At 35.9% G+C, this 27,882-nt stretch overlaps 1 protein-coding gene across 1 annotated transcript in view; it reads right to left on the bottom strand.

Moving 5' to 3' along the window:
• Positions 1 to 3,830: 3,830 nt before the first annotated feature.
• The window catches only part of TTC6 (tetratricopeptide repeat domain 6), a 377,901-nt gene continuing 353,849 nt past the window's right edge, over positions 3,831 to 27,882 (bottom strand). The window contains exons 27-32 of the mRNA XM_071213958.1: positions 24,692 to 24,765; positions 18,304 to 18,514; positions 14,711 to 14,863; positions 13,706 to 13,876; positions 4,453 to 4,678; positions 3,831 to 4,019 (exon numbers count right to left, since the gene is read on the bottom strand). Coding sequence (XP_071070059.1) covers positions 3,883 to 4,019; positions 4,453 to 4,678; positions 13,706 to 13,876; positions 14,711 to 14,863; positions 18,304 to 18,514; positions 24,692 to 24,765 — 972 coding nt within the window. The 3' untranslated portion in view covers positions 3,831 to 3,882. The remainder of the gene's footprint in view (positions 4,020 to 4,452; positions 4,679 to 13,705; positions 13,877 to 14,710; positions 14,864 to 18,303; positions 18,515 to 24,691; positions 24,766 to 27,882) is intronic.

Raw genomic sequence — 27,882 nt, forward strand, 5'->3', positions numbered from 1 at the left:
CATTTTAGGTTGTATATATGTTACTAGAGCAATTTTTTTTTAATTAGACTGTACAACACAGAGAAAACTAATGTAAACCATGGCTTATCATTCATAGTGCAATAAAAATGTATTCCTCAATTGTACCAAAGGTCACATATTAATGCAACCTGTTAACAATAGGGTGGTAAATGGGAATTCTGTATTTTATGCATAATTTTTCTGCACATTTACAACTTCTCTAATAAAAAATTTTCTTAAAAAGGAATAAGATAGGCTACTCTTAGTATTAAACTCTAAAAAGTGGGTGAAGCAGAACATTATGTAGCACATGATTTTCATTTTCTTTTTCTTTCTTTTACTTTTTTAATTTTTTAAATACTTTAGATTACATAAATGTTACAGAAAAAATATGGGGGATTCCCATATGCTCCCTCCCTCCCTTTCCCACACTTTTCCACATCAACAACATCCTTCATTAGTGTAGTACATTTGTTACAATTGATGAACACATATTGGAGCACTGTCACTAAGTGTGGTTATTGTTCACATTACAGTTTACGCTCTGTCCCACCCAATTTTGTAAGTTATGAAAAAATACATAATGGCCTGTATCCTTCATTGCAATGTCATTCAGGACAATTCCAATGTTTCGGTATTCAAAAGCAGAGAAATTTTAAAAAGCAGAACTCTGTTGCACATGCATATACACAAGAAGAAAAGAGAGAGAAAAAAATGTCCTTTATCCCTTTCATTCCATCTCCTGTTTTAGTTTACCTGGCTGCTAAGGCAAATATCACACAATGGGTTCACTCAACAATAGGATTTTGTTAGCTCACGGTTTCAGAGGCTACACGCCTTACTTTCTCCCTAGGTTGTTAAAGTAACACAGTCCTTGGGGTTCCTGGGCTTGCATCTCTGTTTCCTACCACATGGCAATGTCCTCTCTTTTCTCTTCTGGATTGCCACTGACTTCTGACTTTGACTCCTTCCCATTGCTTTCTCTTACTATGTCTGAATTTGTTTGTTTAAGAAAAAATAAGCTAAAAGAACATCTTCAAGAGATCCTATTTACCAATGGGTTCACCTGCATAGGACAGGCATTTAGATATGCATTTACAACATGTCTAAGTCAGAGTACATAATTGAACTCACCACACCCTGTGTTTTAGTCAGCCAAAAGGGCTGTTGATGCAAAATACAGAAATCTGTTAGCTTCTGTAAAGGATATTTATTTGGGGTAAAAGCTTACAGTTACAAGGCCCTAAAGAGTCCAACTCAATATTACTTTTCTCACCAAAGTCTTGCCACATCTTGAAGCAAGATGGTACTGATGTCTATGAGGGTTCAGCTTTCCTCTCTTGCTGAAGGATCCATGGGTCCAGCTTCTTCAGATCTCAGCTGTAGGCTAGAGGGCTCATTTCTTTTCAAACATTACTAGCTGCTCAGTGCTCTGGTTTCTTCAAACTATCAGGCAAATGTCTTTTCTCTCTCCCGGGCCCCAGGATCAAGTTTCTCCTCTTGAAGACATCATGTTATAGAGTGCTTCTATTCCCATGTATCTTCTCCTGTGTATCTTCTTTCATGTCCTCTTTGATTGATTGTTTCTATAGCCCACCAAAGGGGTGGGAACTCAACTTGCATGCCCTAATGACATGGTCAAATCAAAACCCTATTCTCGATTTAATCAAGTAAACGTAAAGCCTTTGAATATAATCAGTCAAAGGTATCATACCCAGAGGAACAGATCAGTTTAAAAACATAATCAAGATCTCTTTTTGGAATTCATAAATAATATCAAACCTTCAAATTAGTGGAGTGTGGATATTTTGGCATCACCACATAAAAATTATAAACATGCAAAATGACCAATACTATCTAGGAAAATATTTGCTCTATACTGTATGTGTTCCACTCTAAGGATTACAAAGATCCAAGGCAGATAAAGGGTGTGAGAGCAGGAGTGGATGGAGGATGGAGACCAAGAGAGAAAATGACTCCCAGGAGACCATTGGAGCTATATCAGGCACTGAAGACCCTATGGGAAGAAGAAAAAAATGTCTAGATCAGATTCAAAGTCTTCTTCTCATTAGCTTTTTGTATTATTGATACCTTCAATACATGGACTAAACCTATAAACCCCCCACCATTGCAGGGCTTATTGGTTAATTTTCATTTATGTACAATTTATGAATACGCACACTTATACACACACATGATTTTTATTGATGGTTATCTCTGGGAGATAAAATTGGAGGGAGAAAAAGAAGTGAGAGATTTTTACCTTGTTTTTCATCCACATCAAGATAAAAGAAGAAAAAGTGGTAGGATTATAAATGGCTTTTAGTTTCAATTTTACACACTTCTGTAATTTAGAGGTTATCTGTAATAAATATGCATTTCTTTTGTAATCAGAGAAAAATTATTAAATTACTAATTGCATTGACCAGCTCCCCAAGAAAAGAGAGCCTGAGGCAAATTTTGCAGGGGTGGTGAAAAAGGGAGAGAGGCTGGAAAGATGGGAGTATCTATCCAGGGTGTCTTTTTAAAGCTGGCCACCAGTAAGTACAATTGACTGCTTACTCTCCCAGGACCATCCTGAAGGAAGCTATATAAACTGAGTGCCCTGATGGAATGGAGAATAATTTAGCTACCAGTTCCTTTCTCCCACGGGTCAAAGTGTCATCCCACAAGGATTTTGGTCCCCTATACATCCATGGTGTACATGGGTGGCAATAAGAAAATCCCACATCATCTACTGCCTCAGCATCAACCCAGCCCCAGAGCAGCAGGCCAGAGTTATAGGGCACAGGTAGGAGGCAAGGGGTTGACTGCTGATGCATGAAGTGGGTCTGAACTCATCTCTGGGTGGGGCTGAGATAAAGGAGTCTGGAGACAAGCAAGGGCAAGAAGACCCCTCACTTGTCGGATGCGCCAAATGAAATAACTCACCAGGGATGACCCTACCTTCAGGTGGCCCCACATATCACACCAAGAAAATCATCATGAAATAGTCTGAAGCATCCCCATAAGTGGCTTCCAAACTAAAAAGAACTTTCTGTGGTGAAAAACTAGTGCCTCATACCAAATAACAAGGAAGCTGGATTTACAGAGGTTCCAAGTGAAACAAATCTGAATGACCTAACAGCCAGGAAGCCTTGTCATTATCAGTGCGGCAAAGGGAAGGGCTCTTCTAGTTCGTTCAAGGTTCTCTTAGGAACATTCTATAAAGACGTTTTTAGCTGTTTTAATTTATTTTTACATCTCAACTGCTATGAAGCCCTAATTATAAATGTAAAGAGCTTTGTATACATGTTTACAAAATGTGTGTTGAAGAGGCAGAGGCGACTATCTCAAAATGAGATGCTCAAAAGCTTTCTAGGCACTGCCCTGGAAGGGAGGCAACATGTGAGAAAGAAACCTGTTTACCTGCCATAAGACCACCACTGGCACCAGGAAGAACTCAGGCCCGCTTATGTGTTGTTTAAAGGAAGAAAAGCAAATGTACTTGACTTCAGTGTCTCTATAGTCACCAGCTCTATGTTTATTTTTTTTTTTAATCTCCATACTGTTGAATGCATTTTGAACAGGGACTGATGAAAAGGTAGGTGACACTTTCCCACAATATTTAAAGTAAATATTTTAGGTGTTTATATTCCTTAAGAAACATTCCCATTTAAATTCTCCATTGTATGAAGAAATTCAATTATTGAGGTATTTCAAGTACAAAGAAAATGTTCTACAAATTTTATAATTAATATGTAATGTAAATACTTTGCCTAAATGCAGCAAAGGGTTGTATACAAAATTAGGCACAATGAATACAATAATGACGATAGTGTAAACTTTTAAACAACTAAGATATTTCAGTTTCAGCTTGTGAATGACTACAGGTCTATGTAATCATATAATTGAGGCATATTCTTGAAGATCAAGTGCTTGGTTATAATCAGCAATAGCTTCCTCAATCAGACCTATTTTACCACGAACTTCTGCTCTGAGATTATATGCTGCAGCATCATTAGGATGCAAAGACAGGGCTGCAAAAGAGAAAAACAAATTTCAAGATATATTTTGTGCTAGCACTTAAAAATTGTCAAAATTTAAAATTTGCTTAGTTTTTTATCTGAAAACATTTTTCTTCAAGTGTAATAACTAGTTAAATTAAAAATATTGGATCTTTCTAAGAAAACTCACTCAAGGAAACACGGTACAATATCTTTCTTCAAAATGCCACCATTGTTTGTGTATGATATCCTAATAATTTTCTATATTTCAACTTACCAAAGCCCTAAGTTAAGATATTACATAAAGGAATTTATACTGATTACATTAGAAACATGATACCTAAAAAACATAATTCTTAGGTAAGTTTATCTAGGCAAATAGACCTGATGATTTTCTTCTTTTGCAGTCCAAAAACAAACACAACTACTACAACCTTAACAAGAAATTATAAAAAAAAAAAAATACCTTTACTAAGGTCTTCCTCAGCTATTTCATATTGCTTTAAACAGCAGTAGAAATTTGCTCTGTTAAAATATAATGCAGCCCAAAAGGGACGGCTTTCAATTGCATTTGCAAAATCTTCTTTTGCTTCTTTATATTTCCTTAAAATTGTATTTGTAATAGCGCGATTCATAAGAACACATTCATTTCCTGGATCAAACTTTAGAGCCTTTGAAAAATAATCATTAGCCTATAAAACATAAAGATAATGCTCATTTAAATATATTTTAATATGCAGTAATATAAAACACTTTTACTCTTAATATAAAATTAAGGCCAGGTGTGTACCAAGAGGGGCAGTGGAAGGGTTCCATCCTAGATTCAGACAATAAGGAGCGCATTGTCTGTAGGGAATGTTTAAAACAATAATAAACCTGACTAAAAGTCAGTCTGCTTTTTATTGTCACCATGTGTCAGCAATTCTAAACAATGGCAGTGATAGAATACTCCTCCCTGTTGGATTGAAATGCTCCCACTATCCCCCCTCTTCTTACCCATACCTGCATCCTTGTAAAATTAGAAAATTAGATGGTAAAATTAGAAAAGATGACCACAGCAAGAAGACAAAATATAAATTAGAAAATATCACTTTGCATATAAAAACAGAGGCTTTAAGATTAGAGGTAAAATTAGAAAAGAAGATGACCACAGCAAGAAGACAAAATATAAATTAGAAAATATCACTTTGCATATAAAAACAGAGGCTTTAAGAGCTAATATGAATTTTATAAATAAGGATCTAAGTCATACCAAAAGGATAAACACATATACTACGAAAAATATACGGAAGGAAGGGAAGGAAAGAGGGACAGGAAAAAATTAGTTTTTTCAGAAGATCAAAGACTCTAGATTATTCATAACTTGTCACAGAGCTAGTAAGGACAAAGTGTGGTCTGCAGATCCAATTAGAGTGTTGGTCTGAGAAACATTTGCTACCGTTCTGCACAGAGGTAAGTACGAAAATTAAGAGTAATGACCAATAACTTCTATAACATTTTGACATTGCTATGGCATTCAAATACATGACCATTTTTTCAATAACTCATTTTTATTTCATCTTAATAATGTACTGATCTATAATAAATTTGAAATTTTGAAAAATTGATTCTTCACCACAAGTTAGTTTGAGACACTGATTAAACATCATGCTCCTCAAAAGAGGAATCTCTTCTATACCTCATGCATAATAGTTTGACTCTGACATTAAACTTACCCTGAAAGGAAAGTTATTTTTAATAGTATGGCTTGCTATCTCCAATTCCTTACAACTCAATTTTTTTCCCACCCACCACAATCTGGCTTCTACCTCCTTCTATTCCATGAGTTCTGTTCTTAGTAAGGTCCTCCAGCCTAACAGACATTTTCTAGTTCTTTTCTTCCATGACATCTCTGCAGCATGGACACTCTTGCTCTTTCCTTCTTTCTTAAAACTCTCTCTGCCCTTGAACAGGGAGTCTCTCTGGTTTTTCTCCTGCCTCTCTGAACATTTTCTCTTGGCCTTCTTCCTTGAACTCTTGTTTGCCATCTTTACAATAATATTCTCCAAGGTTCTGTCTTCAATTTACTTCCATTATGGGTGACAGGAAATACAACAGCATGGTAGTTAAAAGTCCAGACTCTGGACTCCAGTTGCTTTGCTCAAATCCTGTTTGTAACACTTGCTCTCTATATATACTTGACTTTAAGTCAGTTACTAAAACTTTGCCTCAATTTCCCTGTAACTTTACTTCCAGTGATGTTGTGAGAATTAAATGAGCTAATACATGTAAAATACTGAGAACAATATGCAGAAAATAGTAAGGATTTGATCAATGAGAACAATAGTTCTCATTATAATTTGTGTCTAGAAATGGAGAGACGACATAACCTTCAGGCAATACACCATGAGTTTTGAGGACTCTATGACTTTTGAGAGTCAATAAGACCCAGATTGTGTTCTCTGTTTCATCCTTGGATGGCAGCTATTCTATGCTATGGATACGTATAGTTTAAGGATCCATTGAGATGTGACAGAATTGGCACTCTTCTGAGAAAAGCTTAAAAAGAATTCATTTCTGAAAAGAAAGCTGGACACCACCAGAAATGGGGAAAGATCACAGCCACCAGAAATGAGTCACTCAAGGCAGGACCAAAACTTTCTTCAGAAAGTAATTTAGGCTTCTTTTTTTTTAATTAAACACATGTTTATTTGTACATTATGACACTAGAATGTATAGTAATGCCAAAGTTCAATAATAAAATCAATTAAGTGACAGCAGTTAAATTAAATGAGATTAATTAAAATTACGTTTAAAGAGCGATAACCTGGCAGGTGCCTCGTTGTAGTTAAGGATGGGCAGCAGTCAGCAGCTATGAAAAGTGAAACAAACCTTCAGCCTCCTGAAGATTGCAGTTGGAACATTAGGGGCAAGAGTGTCACCTGGGAAAAACTGGAGCATCAACTCTACTTGAATCAGTATTTCCCTGCAGGACTCATTTTCCTTTCTTAGCTCATTGAGCTTTCTGTCAGTGCACAAAGCTACCAGTCTCCTTTCCTGAACTTTCTTCTCATAGTATATAATCTGGCTGTAAAAGAATGAATTGGTTCTTTGCAATTCTTTTTTCATGTCTTCAGACACCTTATAAAACTTGTGGTTCTGATATGTGCTTCTGATACAAATCGTGAAGTTCCTTCTCTCTTTATGAGTCGTAAGATGCCTCCTCAATGTAGGCTTCATTTTAATACACCAATAATAAAGCCACACAACTCCATATCACAAAAGCATGACTTGAATCAGGTAGGAACAAACCCCTACCTTCAGCTAAGAGAAAAGTACTCAGCAAAATTCCAATAGCATGCCTAACATTGAACAATGTAAATTTCCATTCTAGCTTCCAAAATATGTTATTAATGGTTATAAAATGAAAACTTATAAATTGGATGAAGTTACTTGAAATATAGGAGTATTTCTTATAGATCAACTAGAGGCCAAACACACCTACAACAATAGATGCCCCAGATTTTTTTATTAATTGGTCTCATACCCTTATGTCTGTAATTAGAAAACAGACCCAGCTATTTTTAATAGTTGCTTACAGTTCATGATAATAAACTAGGTTACCTACATTTATTCTTTTCTCTTATGGTGGGATACATTTAGCTCATCTAAATGTAGTTTCAAATCATTAAGTCACAAATTGAAGTTAAAAGAAGCCAGAATACTTATGTGTTTTAACCATCTAGAGATTATTAGTTGATCTATTGAGGGATTCTTTTTCCTGACTCTAAATCATCCTTTCAGACTAGCTAAAAACAAAGTAGAAGAGTAAATTGAAGCCATTTTCTCCACAAAGAGGCCCAGAGCCTAGTGGAATAGCTGTATAGCTATGCTCAATGCCTGCTTGTTCCTGGAGGGAGTAGTCACACTGAGAAGCCCAAGCATTCAGTATATCAAAACAAGATGGAATACATTTTAGATGCCAAAATAATGGGTCTACAATTTGTGGGGAATAGAGCTGTGCTAGTAAAGGGGTTGGGGGTGGGGGGGGACGGGACAGGGAATCAAACTATACTTTAGGTCTAACCAAATGGAGTCATATATGAACCCTATGGGTCATACATGATACCCATAGCATCATTAAAGGCAAGTTTAAAAGATGAGGGGCTCCCTCTCACAGGGTTCTTAAACATCTGTGGAAATAAGAAACTGAACTGTGCACTTTGTTTGTCTTAATCTCATTAACCAACTCTACAGCCCAAGGAAATATTGCTGGAACCCAGCCACAGAGTGGTCTGAGATGGAAGTTTAAAGCAGTTGACATTGGTCTGTCGGCCTGGGAAAAGTTAGCTTCCCAGCTGCCCACTGAGATCTTGAGCTCTTATTCATGCCTTTTAAAAAAAGTATCCCTTAGATAACTGTGTTCCAGCATCTAGCTTCACTACTGAGGTCAACCAGGCTAATCACAGGTCAGTGAGCTGTTGAAAGTCATTATCTAACTTTGAATAGGTTAAGACTAAACCATAGCAATAGCAGTGGGAACAAAATGGAGGGGACATATTAGAGAAAAAAATAAAGAAGGTAAATTGACAGGACTTGATGAACAATTAGATGAAAAAGATGAGGAAGAGAGAGTCATATTTAACTCTGATGTTCTTACTCAGATAACTTCATGGAAGATGATATCTTAAATTGAAAGATCGTTTATATGAAGAAGAGCTGGAATGAAGGTACTAGACATGAAGATCAATTCATTTATAGTTTTAGTATCTAGTTTTAGTAGCAGATGATAAATATGGGTCAGGAGCTCAGAAGAAAGGCATAGACTGACAAGTAGTATAAACCATGGGAACAGATGGGCTTTCTGAGAGAGGATATGTAGGAGAACACTGCAAAGCATGGTTCCTGCCCCTAAAGAGATTACAATCAAGTTGGACTGAGGAGGTAAGAGATCAACATAGAGAAACAATTGTAGAGTGACTAAAGCAGTATTAGATCTATACAGCAATAATTATATACAGACCAGGATAGAATCAAGATCCCACTTTAAATTCCTAATCATAAATCTCAAATTAGGACTCTATATCTTACTACACTTCCCTAGTACATTCACTTTCTCACTCTCCAAAACAATTATTTCACACCATCTCCTTCCTCGTAAAACTCCAAGCTCCCACCCCGACTCTCAACTGATAACATATTCTTATCACAAAGAGAAAATAAAATCAATAGGCAGGAATGCCCACTACCAAAATCTATCCAGTTGCATTCAACTTTGCCCAAATCCTCTTCTTTCCTTCATGAAACAACAGATGACATGTCTTGGTCCTATCAAAGGTCACCCTACAGCTTCTGAACTCTAACCCCATCAAATTCTCAAAGATTTTGCTCCTAATTATTCCCATCACTCTCTCCTACAGTAATTTCTCCCTTTATGCTAGATCCTTCTCATTGACATAGTAAATGAGTCAGTATCATTCATCTTTTAAAAATAAAACCTCAACCCCAAAGCCACTCCAGCTACCACCTCCATTTCACTACTCTTTTTCGCAGCAAGATTTCTGGAATATGTTGTCTATAGTCACTGTCTCTAATTCTTCCCCGCAAATTCTCTCCACAGCCCTTCCCATTCAAGTCTCTATCTCCACTGCTCCTCAAACAATGTTCTTGCCAAAGTCATCAGCAACCCTATCCATCCTCGTCTTATTTGACCTCTAAACAAAATTTGACCTTTTATCTTCTTAAACCATGCTACTTTCTAGGTGACACCATCTTCTCCTGCTTTGATTCCCATCATCCAGGCTGAATGCCTCCTTCTCCTTTCTGACATCTCCTCTCTTCCCACTACTAAACATCCATGTTACCCAGGGCTTGCTTCTTAATAAGCCCCTTCTCCCCATCCATACTCTCTACCCAGGCAATCATGTATGATCTTACACATCTGCTAAAACTGATGAAATAATGCTTGCATAGGGTGGTACTAGACATTTATCACTATGTCTTTTCTTGTTTACTTATTTCCTTTTTATTTCCTATATCGTCCTCCAATAAAACAGATGCTACATCAGAAAAGAAGCCTTCCTTGTCTGCTCAGCTCTGACTCCTCAAGAGATTATTAATGTCTGCTCTAGGGCAGGTACAGCATAAACATACAGAAATTGAATAAATTAAGAGTCATGTGCAATGAGGAAATGTTTGCTGAACAGAACCACAGCATCTTAGCAGATAAAAGTGCCTTAAAGATCATTTCATTAAGGAGTATGGTGGCTCTATTGGGTGGCAGAGGGCAATACAGAAGGTCCCAGAAAATGCCAGCAAACAAACAAAAATTTTTAAAAAGTGAGTATATATTGGGAAGTGGCTGTGGGAAGTATATATGGGAAGCCCTGGGTTCGCGTGCCAGGGCCTCCTTGTAAAGGCAGGCTTGCCTGCATGCCGCGGAGAGCCACCTGGCTCGCAAGCACTGTGGAGTGCCCACTCAGCAAGGTGATGCAGCACAAAAAAGGGAAACAAGCAAAAAACACTGAAGAATGCAGCGACGGACACAGCAAGCAAGCCACAAGGGGGGAAGGGAAAAAAGATAAATAAATACAGACACAGAAGAAGGCACAGCGAATGGACACAAACAGCAGACAGCACACAAAAAGCCACAAGGGGGGGGCGGAAAAAAAAAGTGAGTATATCATCTTAGAAGACAGGAGCCAAGAAAAGTTCTAAGAAATACAGAGCTAGAGGTAGAAGACTTCCTAAACCAGGCTGGACTAGAATAGCCATATTTTAGTCCTTTATCACCAACATCAGAGGGAGGCCAACTTGTAAAGCTATTGTGGCCCATCATTCTGTTTACCACAATAATTTCTACTTTCAGTCCAGAGGAAATGTTTATCTCATTCAAATAGGAATAACAGAAAACTAATTTTCCTGTCTTCATTGTAAACACAAGGATGAAAAATAACAACTTTACTTTGGAAACATAATTATTCACCAGAAAAAAAAACATTGCTATAAGACTGATGAAAATTATAACATAAAATGTAAAAATGCAATAGAAAAAAAATGATAAGGGAGTAATTATAGCTAAGAAAAGATAAATCAGAAATAAAGGATAATAGATTACTAAGAAAACACAGGAAAAATTTAGAAGGTTAGTATGAGCAAGAAACAGCAAATAAATTAGAGATAAAAAGCATTTGAGAAAAAATAATAGGTATATAGAAGTCAAAGGACACTTAACACATGTATAATTGGGATTCTCATGAAGAAAACAATATATATATATATTTATTTAAATTGCAATTCAACAAAACTTTTCTGTAACTTACATGTTGAAAATGCATACTGCATACCCAGCAAAATTGACCCCAAAGACATATCTTAGTAAAACTTTTTATTAAAAAAAAAAAATCTTTGGTTATCCTGGCAAAAATAATAAGTCATTTAAAAGAGAAAGAAAACCAGTCTTGCATGAAATTCTTGTCAACAACACGTAACACCAGAAAACAGTGGTGCAATACTTAGACTCAAGGAAAGAAAATATGAGCCAAGAATTTTAAACCCAGACATGCAATCCTTAAGGTATAAAGGCTGTAGACAGACAACTATGAACATGCAAAAAATTCAGAAAATATTGTTCTCATGAGCACTTCTTCAGAATTCTACTAGAGGACAAATTTCCAACAACCCAGAAATTATTGATGGGGTTGAGGGGACCTTGGCCTAAAGCCTGCTAATTACAATTGAATACATTGAAATTGGGGAACTAAAACTAAACTGTGCAATTAAATTAAGAAAATAGTGTGCAAAAAATAAATTCTCTGGCAATGTAAGAATAATGAAACACAATAAAATGGGAGAACAGAGAGAGAGAGTGGAAAGTGAGCTGACACAACAAATTGCCACATTCAGCTCAAGCATACTTTAGAATACAAAGATAAATTTCAGAAAGAGAGAATACTATTATCTAAAGTTGAATAATGAATGAGAGGAAGAAGTACTGAAGGAAATAATTTTATTGTTGCTTATAGTAGAGAAACTAAGAAATGAGGAAGTAAAGGTACCCCATATACAGGTATTTTTATAAAGATAATCACTAAAGCAAAAATACATATCTTCCTAAATATCATAAAAACTATGAAAAATTCAATGAAAACAGACCACATAATAAAATGCTTTGAAAACACACATAAATAGAAAGCACAATATAAAATAACAAAGCTAAGACCAAACATAATGATCATGCCAAAAATGTAAGTGGGCTTAACACACATATTTTAAAAAAATATTTTCAAATTGGCTCTTAAAGCAAAATCCAAATCTATATTCTAAAAAAGGGACACACTTAACACAAAGCTTTCTAAACATTGAAAATAAAGAGAAGGGCTAAGGAACACCAGACAAAAGCAAACTAAAAGAAATCAGAGATCATGGCTTTCATATCAGATAAAATAGAATTTGGTCCAAAAAGCATTAAAAGAAAAAAAGAAGAGCATTTATGATGCTGAAGACTAAAATTTATGATGTGTATTTAATAAGTATGAATAACCACACATGAAATTAGAGCAGAAATTTTTATAAAGCAGAACTATAAGAGATGTGAGAAGAAACATATAGGAACATGAATAATAAAAATCTTTGTCAGTCCAACATGAACTAAGTGGAAAAAAATGGATATAGACTAAATATGTAATTAATAAGATAGACCTTATAATTACATGTTTAATTCTACATCCTTACAGTAGAAACTTTCTCTGGAAAGACCCATATATTATTCAAAAAAATTGTCACATATTAGACCACATTACAACTCAATAAACTTCAAATTTTAGAAAATACAAAAGCTCTTCCACCTGGAAATTTTACACACCCTATTAATTTGTTCTTGAGTCAAAGGGAAATACAAACTGCAGTTACAGAATTTTGGAAAAAAACATTAGTAATAAAAGTACTACAAACCAAAATATATGAAATACTGCTAAAGCAGTTGTCAGGAGAAAAAAAGGCTTATCACAATAAAAATGAAAGGGTGACAATAAATGAAGTAAGCTTCTGACTCAAGTAGTTAGACAGAGAACAGCAAGTCAAACTGAAGGAAAGCAGAACAAAAGAGTGAATATAAATAAAAAGTCGAAATTTAAAAATTAAGATTTTGAATCATGCAAACACTACCAATTCAGATAAATTTTTGAAAAATATCATCTACTAGCCCAACAGTTATTTCAGATATTATGAGTGAGGTCCAAAGAGGGTTAGGTCAGACGAAATCAGAACTGAACCCCAGCTCTGCTTATTCACATTAGGTTCACACAAGATCAGAACTAAAACCCAGGTCTTCTTACTCCCAGTCACGTGCTCATATGACTAAAACTTAGAAAAGATAGATAATCATATCTAGAAGTAGGTCTTGAAGGAAATCTGAGGTTTAGCTGGGTGGGGGAAAGTAGAGGATTCCATGCTGGAAAGTTGGTGAAAATTCACCACAGGATGTCAGTGCAACACTTGGGGACGTGCAAATGAGTATCTACTGGACAAAAGTTGAATAGTTGGTGATAAAGAGAAGAATAAATACATAGAGGTGTAAACATTTCATAAATAATTCTAAACTTTTTTTGTGAAGAGAACATTTTCTTAAAAGAAGAGGTAATGCAAGATTGGTCTATTCGGATGTAAAGATTGCATTTTGAAACTACACATTGCATGAAGCATTTCGTGTCAAAAAGAAAATGTTAAGGAAAAGACATTACCTGGGAAAACTGCCTGTGGTGAAAGTAGATATTTCCTGCATTAAAGTAAGCCAGAGCATACTTAGGATTTAGAGAAATTGCTGCTTGATAGTCTTTCATTGCATTCTGTTTTTGACCCATAAACTCATGAATCACACCACGGTTTGTTAAGAATTCTGCTGTAGTATTGATCTGCAATATAATAGTATGTGTATTTAGCATCTGGGACTGGTGCTTATCTCCAATTTCAAGCCTGCAAAAATGAATGTTAGGAAATCTAACTTGTGGGAAACTAGTAATTTTATAGTGCAGATAAAACCCCATTAGAGCAAATATTTTGAGAAAGAACTCTGCAGGAAGTTGGTTCAATGTCAACATTTTGTTGATTGATTGCAATAATCAAATAATCTTACTGCTTTACTCAGTTCCTTTCCAAGGAATAGACATGGGAATAGCTTATCTATTTAGCTACTGTTAACGTAGAGAAGAAATTAAATTGAATGGGTAACATGTTTATTTGTCCTATGTAGTAGCAGTTATCCTTTTTCTCATCTCAAACATTGTAGCACTACTCAAATCTACCAACACAAAACCCAAAAGTTCTAGAAGAAAAGGGAAGGTTTTTCTGTCACTGTATTCAAAACCTGATATTTTTATTTGTCATTTCACTGCAACAAGAATTTAGTTCGTTCTATTTTTAGTTCCTTTAAACCAAGAATATTATTCTATACTGTGCATTCATTTTGTATTGTAAAAAAATTCTGATGTTCCATGAAATTATAGGCTTCATTTATTTACTAAGAGAAGTGAGTTTTTATCAGGAATTTGTTTTTGAATTTTAAATGCATTTAGGTTTATAAAATTGGAAAGCCATAGTAACTCTTTACCCTAGGAATCACTTGGGGGAAAAAAAGTCATTTTCTCTACCAGTGACTTTTAAAAAGGTAACAGAGAACTTTTAAGTTGAACCTATTTTTGATGGTATTAATTTATGCTAATGACAATATAATCTAAGTGGATTTTTACCTTTATAGCAGCATTGATATCCTGAACTGCAGCAAAATTATTACCCATCTGAAGACAGACCACAGCTCTTCCTTCATAGGCTAAGCAGCTCTTTGGATCAATTTCCATGGTGATAGTAAAGTGATTCCAAGCTTTCTGGAATTTCCCTTGAGCCTAAAATAATTTTTTATTTACATGAAGTAGGAAATAGTCCATAACATGACAAATGTTTATAATTCTAATCCAATCAAATGAAACTTGTAGTAAGGGTATATTTATATTGTAGAAAATCTAAGATATTTTAACCAAGAAAGCAACTATATTCTGTACATTTAATTGACAAATTACATCTGAGTATTTTTGTTGAAATTTCAGTTAATTGAAATACATTTCATTGTCAGATTCATTTCATACCAGTCTTGGTCAACATAAAATTATATCCACCATGTGCAATACCAATGCTTCTGACAAGGGCTGCAAAATTTACAATGGGCTCCACACACTCAGACAGGAATCTCCAGTGCCTGGCACATAATAAAATAAATATGTGTCGAATAAATAAATAAATGAGTTAATGGTGTAAAACATATTTTGATAAATCATACCAGCATCTGGTATTTAAGATCACTATACATATTCCATGGAAAATGCATGCAAATCTACCAAGTATCTGTTTATACCAAACTCAGTGCTAAATGGAAAAATGAAAACAGGTCAGGAGAGGAAACTGTTAATAGAATGATGTCAGATACCCAGATACTAAGCCTCACCACAAGAAGGCACTGAGTTGATCGATTCAGCATGGTCCAAGACCTGTCCTTTATTCTTATGACATCAAAACCCAACTTGCCAGAATCTCAGAAGCTGACTCACTCTAACCAAGCTGAGTCCAGTGACTCTCACATAAGACTAATAAGAAATATAACTAGTTAGAGAACTAGACACTATTCTATGACCAGCAAATCTTTGCCTACTGGGTAAACTACATGGAAATCCACATCATCATCCAAAGTTCATTTGATAAACAAGGAATCAGGCAAAGTGAGATTAGATTATTAGAATATTAAGCTGCAAATAGTTCACAATAAGATTTTATCTGTCATCTGTTACCAATGATATCTGATTTCCTCACTCGTATAGTAGGGGATTCTATAAGTATTTGTTGAAGAACACACTCTTTACCCTAGATAGAACTTTGGATAGACCTCTATAACCTTCCTTTTTTAGTTCTTCCTTTCTCAGTCCTTCCTTTTCTGATTCAAGCCTTCTTCTGATTTATATGCCTTTCAATCCTCTTTAAGATTGATATATACTAGTGGGAACTTCATAACAAACAAATCTCATGTCATTCCTCTGGTTAATACTATTCACATTTTTATCTGGTCTACAACACCTTCAAACCCAACCCTTGTTCAATTCTCTAGCTTCATCTCACACCACTCTCTCCTTGCCCATGGCATTCGGTAAACGTGAGCCTTCAATCTCTTTCTCAACAAGATTTCTTTTTTTTTAAGACTTTATCTTCTGTCTTCCTCATTTATTCAGATAGTTAACATCAGTATGGATTCAGATAGTTGAAGAGCATTTTTTTAGGAGGACCAGGGATTTCACTCAGGACCTCATACATGCAAAGCAGGCACTCAACCCCTGAGCTATACCTGCTCACCTCGACAAGATTTCTAATGAACTATTCTGTCCATCCAGACCACTGTATCCTATCCCCAAGTCCTACCCCTGACTAATTATTAGCCTTTTAAGCTTTAATTTAAATGCTACTTTCTCAGGAAGTATTTTCTGGCCCCTCAAACAAAGTTAGTCCCCTTGCTCTGAATTGTCCACCCATTCTTTTCCTTTCTTGCACTCATCATGATTATATTTAAATAATTATTCATATGGTAGTTTGATCCCATTTCTTCACTAAATAGCAAACTCTTCAAGAAGAATCAAGTACATTTTGTTCATTGCTGTACCCTAGGCTGAGAGCAGTTCCTGCCCTATAGTAGGTGCTCAGTAATATGCCTGTTGAAAGCAATAAGTGATGATGTTAACACATTTCACTGGATTGCAATCAGTTTTAGCTGCTCTATAAATCACCCTGTCTCTTTAAATTGACCTTGCAAATTTCTACTGTGATTCAAAAAGAGCTAAGTTATGTTTAAAATTCAAAGGCAAACTCATTTCCTCTATTAACAAGTTTTGGGACATACCTCACTATAACCTCCAACCCAACAACCACCTACAATATATTTAGTCTCAAATCAGTCAAACTCAAATGAAACAGCAATCAACCTAAACAGCTGATTATTAGCAGGGATTTCTGTAAATTGCAATAATGTAAACATGCTCTTTGTCCATTATTTAAAATTGTCAGTATTAAAAGGGATAAAAAGTCAATGATTTGGGAAGCAGATTTGGCTCAATGGATAGAGTGTCTGCCTACCACATGGGAGGTCCAAGGTTCAAATCCTGAGCCTCCTGGCCCATGTGGTGAGCTGGCCCATGTGCAGTGCTGATGTGCGCAAGGAGTGCTGTGCCATGCAGGGATGTCCCCCGCATACGGGATCCCCACACGCAAAGAGTGAGCCCTGTAAGGAAAGCCACCCAGCGCAAAAAAATGTGCAGGCTGCCTAGGAGTGGCACTGAACACACGGAGAGCTGACACAGCAAGATGATGCAACAAAAAGAGACACAGATTCCCAGTGCTTCTGACAAGAATACAAATGGACACAGAAGAATACACAGCGAAAGGACACAGAGAGCAGACAACTGGGGGGAGGGGGACAGGGAAGGGGAGAGAGAGAAATAAAAAATAAATCTTTAAAAACAAACAAGAATGTTTTAAGCTTACTCAGTCCAATTTCATGGAAAATATGGCACATTTAGCACTTTATTCTAAGATTGTAAGCACATCTTTTATTAGTGCAAATTAATGCAAATAGCTTGGTGAATTAAGAAATTTCAGGACATGGGTCAGATCAGAGTGTCCCAGAAATTACTCTGAAAACTGCCTGACAACAAACAGAGTAACAAGCACTCAGTTTTCCAACTTGCTGGAAGGACCAACGCCTTGCCTCTTGCCTTTCCAACATGTTCTAATTCATTCCATTTGAAAGATGACCTGAATTCAGAAGTCCCTGTACAGTGGCTGTCTGACCCATCATATGGCTGCAGCCCACTGCTAAACTTTCAAACATTGTTTATTCCCTTTAGTTTTTGATGAATTCAATAAGGCAAAACTTAAGGCACTCAGGTATAAGGTAGTGAAACAAATGTTCACCAGGTTTGTATCTGAAATTCATTAAACAAACTTTAAAAATTGTTTCTAAGTGTGGAAGTGATGGTGGGAGAGGTACAGCTATTAAGGAACTCAAGTCTAAAAAAAAAATCATCATCTGATTAGCATACCAGGTCCCTACACTCATCCAGGCAGGCTCCCCATAATTAATTGAACCCCTGTTTCTCACCGCTTCTCTGTATACTAAAAATAAGGGAAAGGTAAAATTTTCATAACTAAAGAAATAGCATTTACTCCCATCTTAGTAAAGAGCCAAATATATCCTTTCTTTAGTCGAAAAGGTGTTTTCATAGCTTAAAATGGTGTTATATAATATTACCTGCAAATTATAGCCTAAACTAATTCTGGCTTTTGTGTACATTGGATTAAAATGCAACGCTTTCAGAAAGTCCTTTTGTGCTTGCTTGGTAGCTGCGTCATGACCGTATTCCATGTAAGAATTTCCCCGTCCTACATATGCATCCAGAAAATGTGGATTAATTTTAAGAGCCCAGGTGAAGAAATGGACAGCTTCTTCAAACTCTTTAATTCTGAAAAATAAATAAAAATATTTATGTCTCTTGGTAAATTGTCTAAGTGCTTTTCCATGTATTATTTTTTCACAATGATTTGTATTAACCCTTACTAAAAAAAATCTTTCAATTTTATTTTCCATGTTAGGAGGTAGATGGGTAAGACCATATGACCTGAGAAAGTCTGACAGGTTATTTGAAGTTTGAGATAAAGGTAAAGAGCCAAGGTAAGAGCCAGTTTTACAACAGAATGTACCCGACTGCTGTTCTGGAATTTCTGGAATTCTTTTTTCATAATTAGAGAAGTCTGAATGGCATTCCTGAACCTGTTTTAAAAGTTATCGGTTACCAATATAGAAAAGCACATGCTTTTATTGATTAAATAGACTACTTATAGCAAATTTAAAATAAATGTGTGCATATATGTATTTAGTGTTTCCTTATACAATGAAAGGAACCAAATTTTCATGAAATGGGGTCCTTAAGACAGATCTTCTATAAAGGCAACCTATTTCACTGTGAATATCACAAGAAAAAGGAAGAGGGAAAAAAACTTTATTTATTAAATTGTGAAAGTATGTGGCTAAATGATAACTCTCCCTTTCTATCTTCCCTATTTATGCTCTTGTGGTTGAAGTTTTGAAGGAATAAAACATTCGTTCATGGGCACATAAAATCACATCTTCATTTCACGTGTATATCTAATAATTATGTTTAACTTCATTTGGCATGGAAAGAGCCTGGAATTAAAAAAAAAAAATAGAGTGAAAAAGCTAACACTAGTAACTGCTTACTTGCCAGTTACTGTTCCAAATGTTTTACATGTGCTGTTTCACTTATCCTTCCAGGAGCTCTGTCAGCTAGTGACAATTATCTCCATTTGACAAATGAAAAGAAAATCAAGGCTCAGAAAAGTTAGCACATAGTAAATAGCATAGAAGACATCGTCCTGATCAAAGTCTGCACAGAGGGAACACCTGGGGTTCACACTTGGGTAAGCCTCATCTCCACCATTCATTCTTCACCTGTACCTGCAGTTGGCACCAAAGAGCCAGGAATCAAGTACCTCTCTAGCACAATCAGAAGGGATTGGAGTTCAGAACCAAACATGCAAGTAACACTATTTTGGCAAGGTTGTTATGAGGATCAAATGAGAGCATGTGGGAAAAAACCCTAGCACAGAGACCTTAACCCTACAAATACTACCTTTCTGACTTTCTTTTTATAACTTCTCAAATAGGTTTCAAAATTTAACAGGACATATTGCTACTTTTGCAGATTTTTCCATTATAAAATACATGGAACCCAGGGTAACTGTTTAAGAAACCATTAGCTCCTAGATATTACTTAGGAGTATCACTTAAAACAGTTGCTTTCCGAACTTCAGCCTCTGTTTCATGACATTGCCTTATGTTCTATCTGCACTAATATTTACTTAATATTTTTATTAAATCAACTCACTTTCTAAAATTTATTTAAAAAGGCAACTTACTATCACTACCATAAATAGAAAAGCCATTATCTCATGCTGTAAATAGAAAGCAACCCTAAAAATAATCAAAAATTATACCTAGATGCTGTAGTCTGCAGAAAACTGAACCTGCAGGCTGCTCCCTCTATTACGAAGGAAGTTTAATGGTAGAAAGATGTTAAAGACTGGCTCCTGGTTGAGAATTTCCTTTACATAATCAGATATTTGAGAAAGAATTCAGTTTGAAACTGAAAAGTAATTCAGTTTCTCACAATGCGATTCGATCTTGTGTTTTGTTTTGTTTTGTTTTTGCTTGTCCACAGAGTATAAAACCTAATTGAGGTACCCATGATATTTGTTCCATGTTTTGTCAAACACTACCCAAAATTAGTGCACTATGTGTTCTGCTAGGAGATCATGCAAGAATCAACAGTGAAGCACTAGCAAAGCTCAGCTTCTGACATTACAGACTGGTCAAAGTTAACATTGACACATACAAGCAGTTAGTGTCTTTTGAGTTTACTCTGTGGTCTGTTACTGAGAAAATAAGCTCAGTTTCCTCAGGTAGTTTACAATGAAACTGTGATCCCCTTTCCTGAAAATTCGCAATATTTGAGAAGTAAAAGTTCACTGGATATAGGGTCATAATGCCTCTATAGCTGCCTTCTCTCTGTATTACAGAAATAATTCTAACCCTAGCAACATAAGTTATTTATTAAGGATAATTAGCTCATGGTTATTTTATAGAAAGTGCATTTTATCCTTAGGTTTTATAGGACTCAGTATGTCTATCTATAGGTGGTAAAGTATTTCTTTATGATACATACCTATGGTGACCATGTAAACTGAAATTTCCAGGACAATCTCAGTTCTCTAATATTTTCCCCACAAATCATTGAAATGCTTCTAATACACTGACATCCAAATTGCATCCTACAAAGTGCCCCTTCTCACCCAGAGGGAGATTAAAAAACCTTTGTGATTACATATTCAAATATATGGTTTATAAGATATAATCTCATTCTTTGTAAAGCCTGCTGAAGTTTTTTAAATGAGGCAGTGACTTGAAGCTCACCATGTCATGTAAGTTTTGAATTACCAAAAGTTATGATTGATACTATTTTTCTATAGCTATTTAATTACCAGTGCTAATGTTTAATGAGTACCTAGTCAATTTGGTCTAAGTAAATAATCACTAAACCTTAAAGCTGGAAAGGGATCTTAAAAGCCACCTAGCAAACCTCTCAATTTACAGCTGGATATTGACTAAAATCAAGTCCAGAGGAGGTGACAGTACCAAAGCAAGAGATTTCCCCAACTCCCTGCACCAAAAGACAAGGGAAAAAAAAAACAAAAAAACAGAGGCCATTATAGAAACAGCAATTTCATCTTGCTAAAGATATGTGTACCATTGTTATAATTACCAAAAACTTTTGTGTGTGGCCTCGGCATCCGTCTTACTTGCCTAAGCCACTTGCCTCAACACTGGCCCTTGGCCTAGTTAATAAGCAGTTGTCCCACCCGGGATGTAAACTTTCCCAGAGCCCAAACCCACATCTGTGGCCACCACACACACACCTTACCCAAAACCTACAGGTGGTCCCAAACTATAAGCCCATCATCCCCACCACCCTTGAACCCCCAGTCCCTTTCCCTTTTTGCATGCTTATGCTTTAAGTCAGAAGTTCCTAACCTTTTTTCCCCATGGACCTCTTTGCCAGGTGAAATGAATACAAGTGTAATTTATTTATTGCATATATTCATACATGAAGGAAATGCTAGATCTCAGTTAGAGGTCAGAGAAAATAAAGATAAGTTGATTTTTTAAAAATTCAAGCTTGCAGACCCCCTGAAATCTTTCCATGGACCCCTAGTTAAGAACCCCTGCTTTAAATGAACCAATACTTGTCTCTTGCAAGAAATCTACCAACTTCCACCCCTGGACCACAATAAAGGCACAAGCCCACAGGTCCCTCTCCCTCTGTCAGTCTGCTCCCCACTTGCTGGCTGAGCTATCCAAGATGATGGCACTTCCCGTAGAACCCTCATGGCACCCCTTTTTTTCTGGGACTTGTGAGTAATGAATTATCTTTTCTTATGCATTATGGCCTCTGTTTCTCCTTCTCCGGAACCCAAATTTAAAATCTGACTTAATCACACAATGTCCTATAGGTTGAGTTAACTACATGGCAGCTAATGGAAAATGTGTCGGAGGATCTATGCCCCATCAGGAAACATGCTCACTGAGACATAAATTGTTAAGCATCAGTTACCACTAATATAAAAGTGTATTAAAAGAGTTTTTCTAAAATAAAATGCATTTGTATAAATCTAAAGTAACGCAATCACTAGCTGAAGGTTTAGGATTCTCATTAAAGTGTCCTATTCATTCTGTATCATGTGCTGAGCTTACAGACCAGGCCATGTACACAAAAGCCCGCTGCATTTTCCAAATTAATCACATACATGACCAGATGTGCCCTACTGAGTTGTACAAATAAATCACAAATACCTCCCAAAACTAAAGAATGTGGCTCACAGAGTCAAAGATTCAAAAATATTTGGTGCAAATATAAGAACAGTAAAATAATAAATGTGCTGAAGTAAAAAGTACATACAGAACTAAATAATCAGAATTTCTCTGTTATATATAGATAGATACCTTTAAATCTTAAGATTTTTTTTCACAAAGATCTAAAAAATAACTCTACCATAACACTCTTGGTGACTATATTGGGCAACAAGTAGGATATTCAGCCTAAGGAATGCCGTCTCCTAGCAACCAAAAGAGTGAGAACCAAAGATATACAAAGACATACTTCAAACGTCTGCAACCCCAAGAGTTCAAAGATCAAAGCCCTAAAATTTAAAGGTTTATTCCTTTTTTCAAACTTTCCGAATGGGAAAAATTTTCTTTCCCCACTGTAAGATGCCAAAGGTGTCTTACCATACTTACAAACCACCGCTGTGTATAAATGTTATTACTACATTACTTGCCTCGAAAAGCAAAAGCATTTCTCCTGAAATAAATATAACCAATTACTAAAGATTCCTGCTTGTTAAATTCAGTAAATCTGTTAAAATAGAAAACATATGGAATTTGGACTATGAATTATCAGGGCTTTATCGTTGAGTTAAATTCTACTTTTATTGAAAGGCAATAAAGATTCTAGTTGGCTAAAAAAAGTTGGTTATTTGGTATTGCAAAGTAGTATCAGCTGAAGGAGATTCAGCTATACATACCCAGTGATTAGATTTCATAAAAGAGATTGTGATCTAACAACAGAGAAATTTACTGACTCTGATAGTTGCTGACTATAGGAAGGAGATTGAGGGAAATTTTGAAGTCTGTTTTCAGTATTAAGAGAATGCAATCAAATGCATACATTGTTGGTCTGCACCTACCCTCCAAAACAAACACATCAGTCATCATTATTCCATCTCTTCTTAAGAATGACAATTACTTGAAGAGATGGGTGGCACGAAGTTTGCTGGATTAAAATAACAGGAGACTATGTTTCTTGCTGGGTATAAACTTAAAGGTCAGGAACTAGTTTAAGACTTTTAACCCAAAAGACTTTTAACTTCACAAGTTCAGGTTAAGCAATATATAAATATATATCTTGTGGGGAGACGTAGCTGTACCACATATGTCCTGAGGGAAGAAAGAAGAATGTTGATTTCCTAAATAATTCAAATTATATTCTATTCTCTAAACTGGATATTTACACAGCCATGTCTACATAATTTATGAACTATCCTAATTTCCCCCTCCAAATTAACTGCATTTGCTATTATTGTTTCTCTCATGAAAAATTATTGCTGGGAACCACTGCTTGATCAAATACATTTTTCCACATTAAAACCCTCATGTGCTAAATTTCTATGCTTTTAAAAGCAAAATGAACAAAAACTAATATTTGGATGTCAAATGTATATGCAAAAATGTAAACATTATGGTTAGCAAAGTTCATCTACTGTACTGTAAGATTATTTCAGCATATATTTTAAGCAGATCATCTTCTATATTTCAGTCTTATGTAAACTGTTCTTTTCCCTCCTTCTACAACTTACTTATTTTTATAACAATCCCAGAAATGGGTAATAAGGTTTTAAGTAATGTGCTTTTACACAGTATATTGTATTTTGTAGATATGCATTGGTATTGCTTTCATTGCTTTTAGATTTAGAATTGTTTTTAAATGCTAAATTTTCTTGAAAATACATTATTTTTTTAAATCACTCTCAGTAAATAAGGTTTTAAGAAATTAGTTCCATTTTATGGGTAAAATAAATACGTTGATTTTATTCTTAGATATTTTGAGCTATGTGTAAATTTATTCTGTGTATTAACCACGTCCTTTATCCTATATATGGGGTATCCTATGAGGTAAATATAAATTAAGTCATATTTAATGAGGTAGCTATCCCCCAATCTCATGACCCAGGTATTTCCTTGTTGGCTTGGCTAAAATAGTTTATTCAAAGGGTGCTAGTGGCACATTTAGGTGATCCCCACTTCTGTGCAGGGGATTCCTTTTTTTTAATGCAGGGAATTCTAAACATTACTTTGTGTCTGAACTCATTTTTGTACTGTCGCCTCCACACATTTCCCTCTGTTTTTGCTCATCCTTCCTGGCTTACTTACGGGGCTGTAATTAGATAAATTTGATAAACTGGGTGATCCCATTTGCTTTCACATCAACATAAATTGTATTCCATACCTGTGATGGCACATGGCAACAGCTTGACAAAGGTTCACATTAGTCTGGCTTATCAGAGCAGCTTGTTTAAAATCCTGAAACAATTTCGAAAATTTTTGTTAATTTTGCAATATTATCTTCTGTTCTTTTCTTAAACTTCCTTTTCAACTTTGATTCAACCATGAATATGCTTAATACAAGCATTGAAATGTGTCTTTTTCTAAAACATCATTTTTTCTTCATGGTTTTACACTGAGCAAGAAAGAATGGAGCAGAGGACACCCATTTACTGTAAACTCACTCAGGATCTTGTGCTACCGGTCTCCACTTCAAGAACAAGAGTTTTTCCTGTGGTTTTGCTCTTCTGTGTGTAATGGGGGATCTTATTTACATTTTTTTAATTATTATTTTTCCCCAGCAAACACTGCCAAAGACTTTCCCACCTGGATAGAAATGGAAATTCACCTGAAGAGAACCTTTGGAGTTAAATGACAGTAGACAAACAGGCACCTGGCCCAAGGACTTTTGTGTGGATAAGCTAAATCCACTCCCAGCCCTGACATTCACATTTATGGGGAGAAATGTATAGTTTTCTCCAGGGATCTAAGAGGAAGGAATGAGAACTCAAATCTTAAGATTCGAAGTTAGGAACAGATGCTGGCATGGGCCCAATGGTCCTAGAGAAGAGGCTCTTTAAGAGAATTAATAGTGGCAAGTCTGCTACTGTGGCCCAGGACTCTCTCCTCTATTAGGCACCAGGGACACAGTGTCTGGAGCCTAAAAACTTTTCAAATCCCTACAAAAATAGATAATACCTGAAACAAAAAAAGAATAACATTGCTAAATTGAAATTAATAAAATATTTAAATCAATATCTACAAACCAAAAGATCATGTCAATTGCAACTCACTCTACAATATGGGATAAAGATTAAATTTAATGTTTTTTTGTAATGTGGGAAGAATTCTTCCAAACATGAGAGTCCAGGAGCCTATAAAGGAACGAAAATGTCCCTGCTTCTTCCCAGAGGATTGCTTCAACAGGAATCTTGATGGGCAGTTTTGGTTATGATGTCATTTGACCAAGGTAAATGAAATTTCTGCAAAGTGGCAAAAGGAAATACCTCCAGAATCTCATTGTGGAGGCTAGGACACCAGCAACCTAAATTTTAGCCTCAAAGAGCAGGTGTCTGGTTTCCACCCATCCAACTAGGGAGGAGCTTACCATAAGAGTTTCAGTCTCTCTCTCTCTCTCTCCCGGTTGCATTAGAGGGAGGAGGCTGGTTGTCTTGTGGAGCAGGATAAGATGAGGGTAGGGTGGATTTTCTGCTGTTACAGGAGTTGGAAGAGGGAGTAGAAGAGCCAAACTGGGCATTCTGGGATCCTACTAGAGGAGGAAGCATTAGGCACAGCCTGATCTGTAAATGTGGACTCCCAACTTGGATTCATGCAGCATATTTTGATATTTAGAAGAAAATGAGAAATGTACTACCTAAGTAAAAACAACCTAATCGAGATTTTTGCTAAAATGGAGACAAATTCACAAGTGTAGGAGAGATTTATTACATATATTCCCATAAATTTTGAGGGTTTTGAGGCATGACCAGGAACTTAAAAGGCTGAGAATACCAAGTTTAGTTTTGTAATCAGATAAAACTTAACAAAAGTCTTCTTGGCTTATTAAATTATATGAATTATTATTATGCTACAAGGTCATTAGGAACTAATTATCAGTACTAGACATAAATGCTGATTATTAGCATTAACTAAAATAAAGCTAACTATAGTTTTATAATTTTTCTCTTCTATATTGTCTCTATAACACCAGGATCAAAAATAACAAACCTCCAAAGTCATTCATATCCTAAACAAACTCTCTCCACTACATTCCCTCCACTGATCAATTTGTTTGTAATGACCCTCATCCACTGTGGTGGTTTAGAGCTATGTACCCCAGAAAAAAACATGTTTTTAAACTTAATCCATTCCTGTGCATGTGAATCCATTATAAGAAGGATTTTTTTATGAGGATACTTCATTTAAGGTGAGGCCCAACTCAATCAGGATGGGTCTTAATCCTATTACTAGAGTCTTTTTTTAAGCAGAATGAAAACCACAGAGAAAACAGCCAAAAGTTAAAGTCAGTGGAACCTGGAAGAGAAGGGGGAGACCCCGAAAGGCTGCCGTGTGCATTGCCATGTGACAGAGAAGCCCAGGACCAAGGATAACCAGCAGCCAGGCCCAGAACACCAGGTTCTGGGAATGCCTCGATTTGGACTTCTCCTAGCCTCAAACTGTGAGCCAATAATTCTCATTATTTAAGCCAATGAGAATGGATGGTATTTGCTTGAGCAGTTAAAGAAAACTAAAATACCCACACTGTCTTCCTATGTCAGACCATGGGTTCTTGACCTCATTCCTTCACATTTCCTCTGGAAATTCGCTCTGTAATATTCCTTGTTTTGTTATCTTTAGTCCTTGTCTCACTTGCCCTGACCTAACAGCTTTCAAGGCAATATCTTTCTAGATCCTATCACTACTAATCTCCTTAAAAGCGTAGTCAATACTCATTGTCTCCAGTTCACAGCCCGCATTAACTTCTGGTTATTCTTGTTGTTTAATAAGACCAATTTTATTGTGTAATTTGTAAGCTGCCTCTAAATACATTTTATTTTATTTTTATTCTCATGAAAGAAATCAGTATATATACTGTATAAGGTCTAAGGAAACTACAAGGCTTCTGATGCTAATGTAGGAATCTCCTCTCCCACCTCTCTTTATCCCCTAAATCCCACTCCCCAAAGGCAATCATTTTTACATCTCACCATTGTCTCTTCTCTGCTTTACTTTCAAATTCTAAACACCATGCTTATAGTATCACTGTCACAGCACCACACCACACACCTCCTATTCTTTTCTGCCTTTTTTATTCCTTTACTGTCCTTAGGGTAGGCTCTCAAGAGGGAGGGGAGATAAACAAATGTTCTTAATCTAATAAGATTAACCATCAACTTCTCAATCAATGCCAGTTTAGATGCTGCTCTCTGCCTCCTGATCAAAGTGTTCCTATGAAGGTTATGCAACTATCAATTCATTAATCCGTTTTCAGCACTCATCTTACTAGACATCTCTGTTAATCAATCCTTCCAACTTTTTCCTAGATGGGTTTTAAGGTTCTTCACTTTTTGTTCTTCATCTACTCCCCACCTTATT

The sequence above is a fragment of the Dasypus novemcinctus genome, chromosome 3 (assembly GCF_030445035.2).
Source record: "Dasypus novemcinctus isolate mDasNov1 chromosome 3, mDasNov1.1.hap2, whole genome shotgun sequence".
In the NCBI taxonomy this organism is placed as follows: Eukaryota; Metazoa; Chordata; class Mammalia; order Cingulata; family Dasypodidae; genus Dasypus; species Dasypus novemcinctus.